Below are 2,753 nucleotides of genomic sequence, written 5' to 3' on the forward strand. Positions count from 1 at the left end.
TTTTTTTTTTTTTTTTTTTTTTCTCCCCCACTTTTTCCTCTGCCACCCTTTTGCTTGTAAACTGGATGAATTTTCCTTGGAAACTTCATGACAAAATTAAAGGTCAGCAGGGGCAGCGCGCGTGGCTGAGCGCTCTAAAAGCAGGAAGGGGTTTGTCCACGTGGCTCTGAAAACACGTTGCTTAAATATATTTCAATTTCTGCTTACATTTATGTGCAAATTAAGTGTTTTCTTGAAAACAATTTGGTTTTCAATTTTTGTAAACATTTTGCTAAGGGCTTATAGCAGCCGTAGCAAAGCAGATGCTGCCCAGAAGTCTTAAGCTGACRTTTATTGCCTTCCTGACCTACCAGCTTGAAAACAGCGAAGCATAAGACCAAAACCTATTACAGCACGGGCTCACAAAATGCTGTTTTGTCCGCTCTTGAGTGTCAATATTAAATGGTTTATTAGCACGGGGCTTGTTTTCGAGGCTGCGTGTGTGCAGTTTGTAGTTAATTGCAGGGAAGACTTTGCAAAATACGCGAGTTCTGAGGATTGTTCATGCCAAAAATCTTGACCGAGAGCCAGCAACCTCTACCAGCCTTTGTAAACTGACCCAGAAAGAGAAATGAGACAAACGGGATCTGTAAACAAAGATCATGTGCTCTTCACAAATACATTTTGGAAGCTCYGTTGCCTAGGGAAACAGGAAATGGGAATTATACAACAAACAACGAGGCCTGCCAAACAAATTTGATGACCTTTTTTTCGGGGAATTATGATGAAAACTGCTGGAATCCTCAGTATTTCGCCATGTTTCTAGATCTGAAGGTGGAGCCGGAGCATAGCTTAGTAATTGCACCCCAGCTCTGCAGAGGATACAGAAAACTTCCTTTAGCACGAATATTTCAAGGAAGCAACATGGGGCTGTGAGCTGCGTAACTGAGATTAATCTTCCACTTTTATATGGAGCTTTCCAGCTCTTGCAATGGAGCTTTTAGGAGTCGGTGCCTCTTTCAGCAGAGATGGTAACAAAATGATGCCAACTGCAAGGTTCCCCAAGCTCCATCTCAAGGCCATTTAATCCTCCCCCTGTGCCTTTCTCAGGCAGTACCCTCCAAAATAGCTCTGTCCGTATACTTCGGTAGGAAGCAGCAGCTCTCAGCATGGATTTAGAGCTCCCGGGAGTCACAGACTGCAGGGCAATAATTGAGTCTTGTAGAAAACTTCTCCCTGGAAGGGAAGGAGTCAGTCTCTGGGCGCTGTGTCCTCCCCTCTTCCCTCTGTCCCTCTCCGTTGGGGGACGAAGCAAATTGTTTGCCCTGTGACTTCTGCCCAGCTCCTATTTTGAGATGTGCCGTTTCACATTTAAGTTGTGGTAAATAATAAGGGCACTGCAGAGGAGAGGTCAGGGAAATGCCAGCTTGGGAATATCAGCTTGGGATTTCTCAGCCCATTGCTTTCCCTTTCGTGTGAAAGGTGAAGAGGTGAAACTAATTAAATGTTGACAAAGACTAAAATAGGGAAACTAGGTAGCAAGGTTAGACTTGAGATGCTGTTTTATCCCAGAATACTGAGAAGAGCTGTGCGAAGCTGCATGCTTTGTACAGTAGATATTAATAACCCTGCCAATCTGCAAGGGAATAGAAATATATGTGTTCAATTTCTTGGATACTTTCCTACATCTTTTGTTTTCTGTGTGCAATGATCTTTTTCTTTTCAGTTCCAATGACAGGTTTCACTCAGAGGGCTACCATTGATCCAGAATTGAATGAAATCCACGTCTTATCAGGGCTCAGTAAAGACAAAGAGAAGCGGGAAGAGAACGTTCGGAACTCTTTCTGGATTTATGACATTGTGAGGAACAGCTGGTAAGTAGATGAGAGGTGAATTATTGCTAACCTTGACGCTGCCTTCYTATGGAAAGCAATCCTACATGATCATGTATCCCAAGTAACTGTGTAGTCTTGTATAATCAAGCAATGGTAGCCTTGAGGGCTACTGAATTCCTTCAAGGGATGTGTTTTTACTATATTCTATAGGAAGAGAAAGACTATAGAAATAAAACAAAGGAAGGATGGAGTTTGTGCGAGCTCTTCCTTTTAGAGTCAGATGGAGGAGCAAGGGCGAAGGAGGTAGGTCATTATAAAGGCTTTCTCCAACAGGAAAAGCTCTAGTCCAACGTTCATCAACACAGCAAATTCAGTCAAATGAGAGTTGCAGAGTAATGCAAAGGTGTCATTTGCCCCAGTACATGGTACTAGTCTTTAGAAATTAAGGAAGCTGTTCTGCTGTTTGTTTGAATGATGGAAAAGAGTTCATGCCAGGTCTGTCAGCTCTCCAGACTGTCTGCAGTAGCATTTGAGGTAACTGCCAGATCCAGTGTCCTGAGAAAAWGTCCCTTCATCTGCCTGCTTGGTAGTTAGGGACAATGCCAAACAACTACCATCTAGAGCTGGCAGTGTTTCTCTGTTAGAACTCTGTTCTAAACTGGGATGAATCACATTGAAGGGTGAGTGTGGCTTTTAAAAATGGGTCTTGAACTAGGGGAGAAAAAGCTTTGCTAAAAATTGCAGCCCAAGGTTCCCATAGCACTAATGCATCAGTGATGCTGCTCTGTGTCAAGAAAACTCTTCACACGGACAGTGCCCTGTATCTGATCAATATAGGACCTAAAGATACCTCCAGTTTATCTGTGTGCTAGACACACAAAGCTGTTGTTGGCTTGTGCTGGACTGTACAGTCAAGATGGCATTTTATCAGATTGTTAG

General features: G+C 43.1%; 1 protein-coding gene across 1 annotated transcript in view; it reads left to right on the forward strand.

Moving 5' to 3' along the window:
* Positions 1-2,753, forward strand: part of MKLN1 (muskelin 1) — a 91,495-nt gene that overhangs the window by 76,008 nt on the left and 12,734 nt on the right. The window contains exon 13 of the mRNA XM_026052455.1: positions 1,706-1,853. Coding sequence (XP_025908240.1) covers positions 1,706-1,853 — 148 coding nt within the window. The remainder of the gene's footprint in view (positions 1-1,705; positions 1,854-2,753) is intronic.

Source organism: Nothoprocta perdicaria, unplaced genomic scaffold, assembly GCF_003342845.1.
Source record: "Nothoprocta perdicaria isolate Ctin4 unplaced genomic scaffold, notPer1 scaffold_89, whole genome shotgun sequence".
In the NCBI taxonomy this organism is placed as follows: Eukaryota; Metazoa; Chordata; class Aves; order Tinamiformes; family Tinamidae; genus Nothoprocta; species Nothoprocta perdicaria.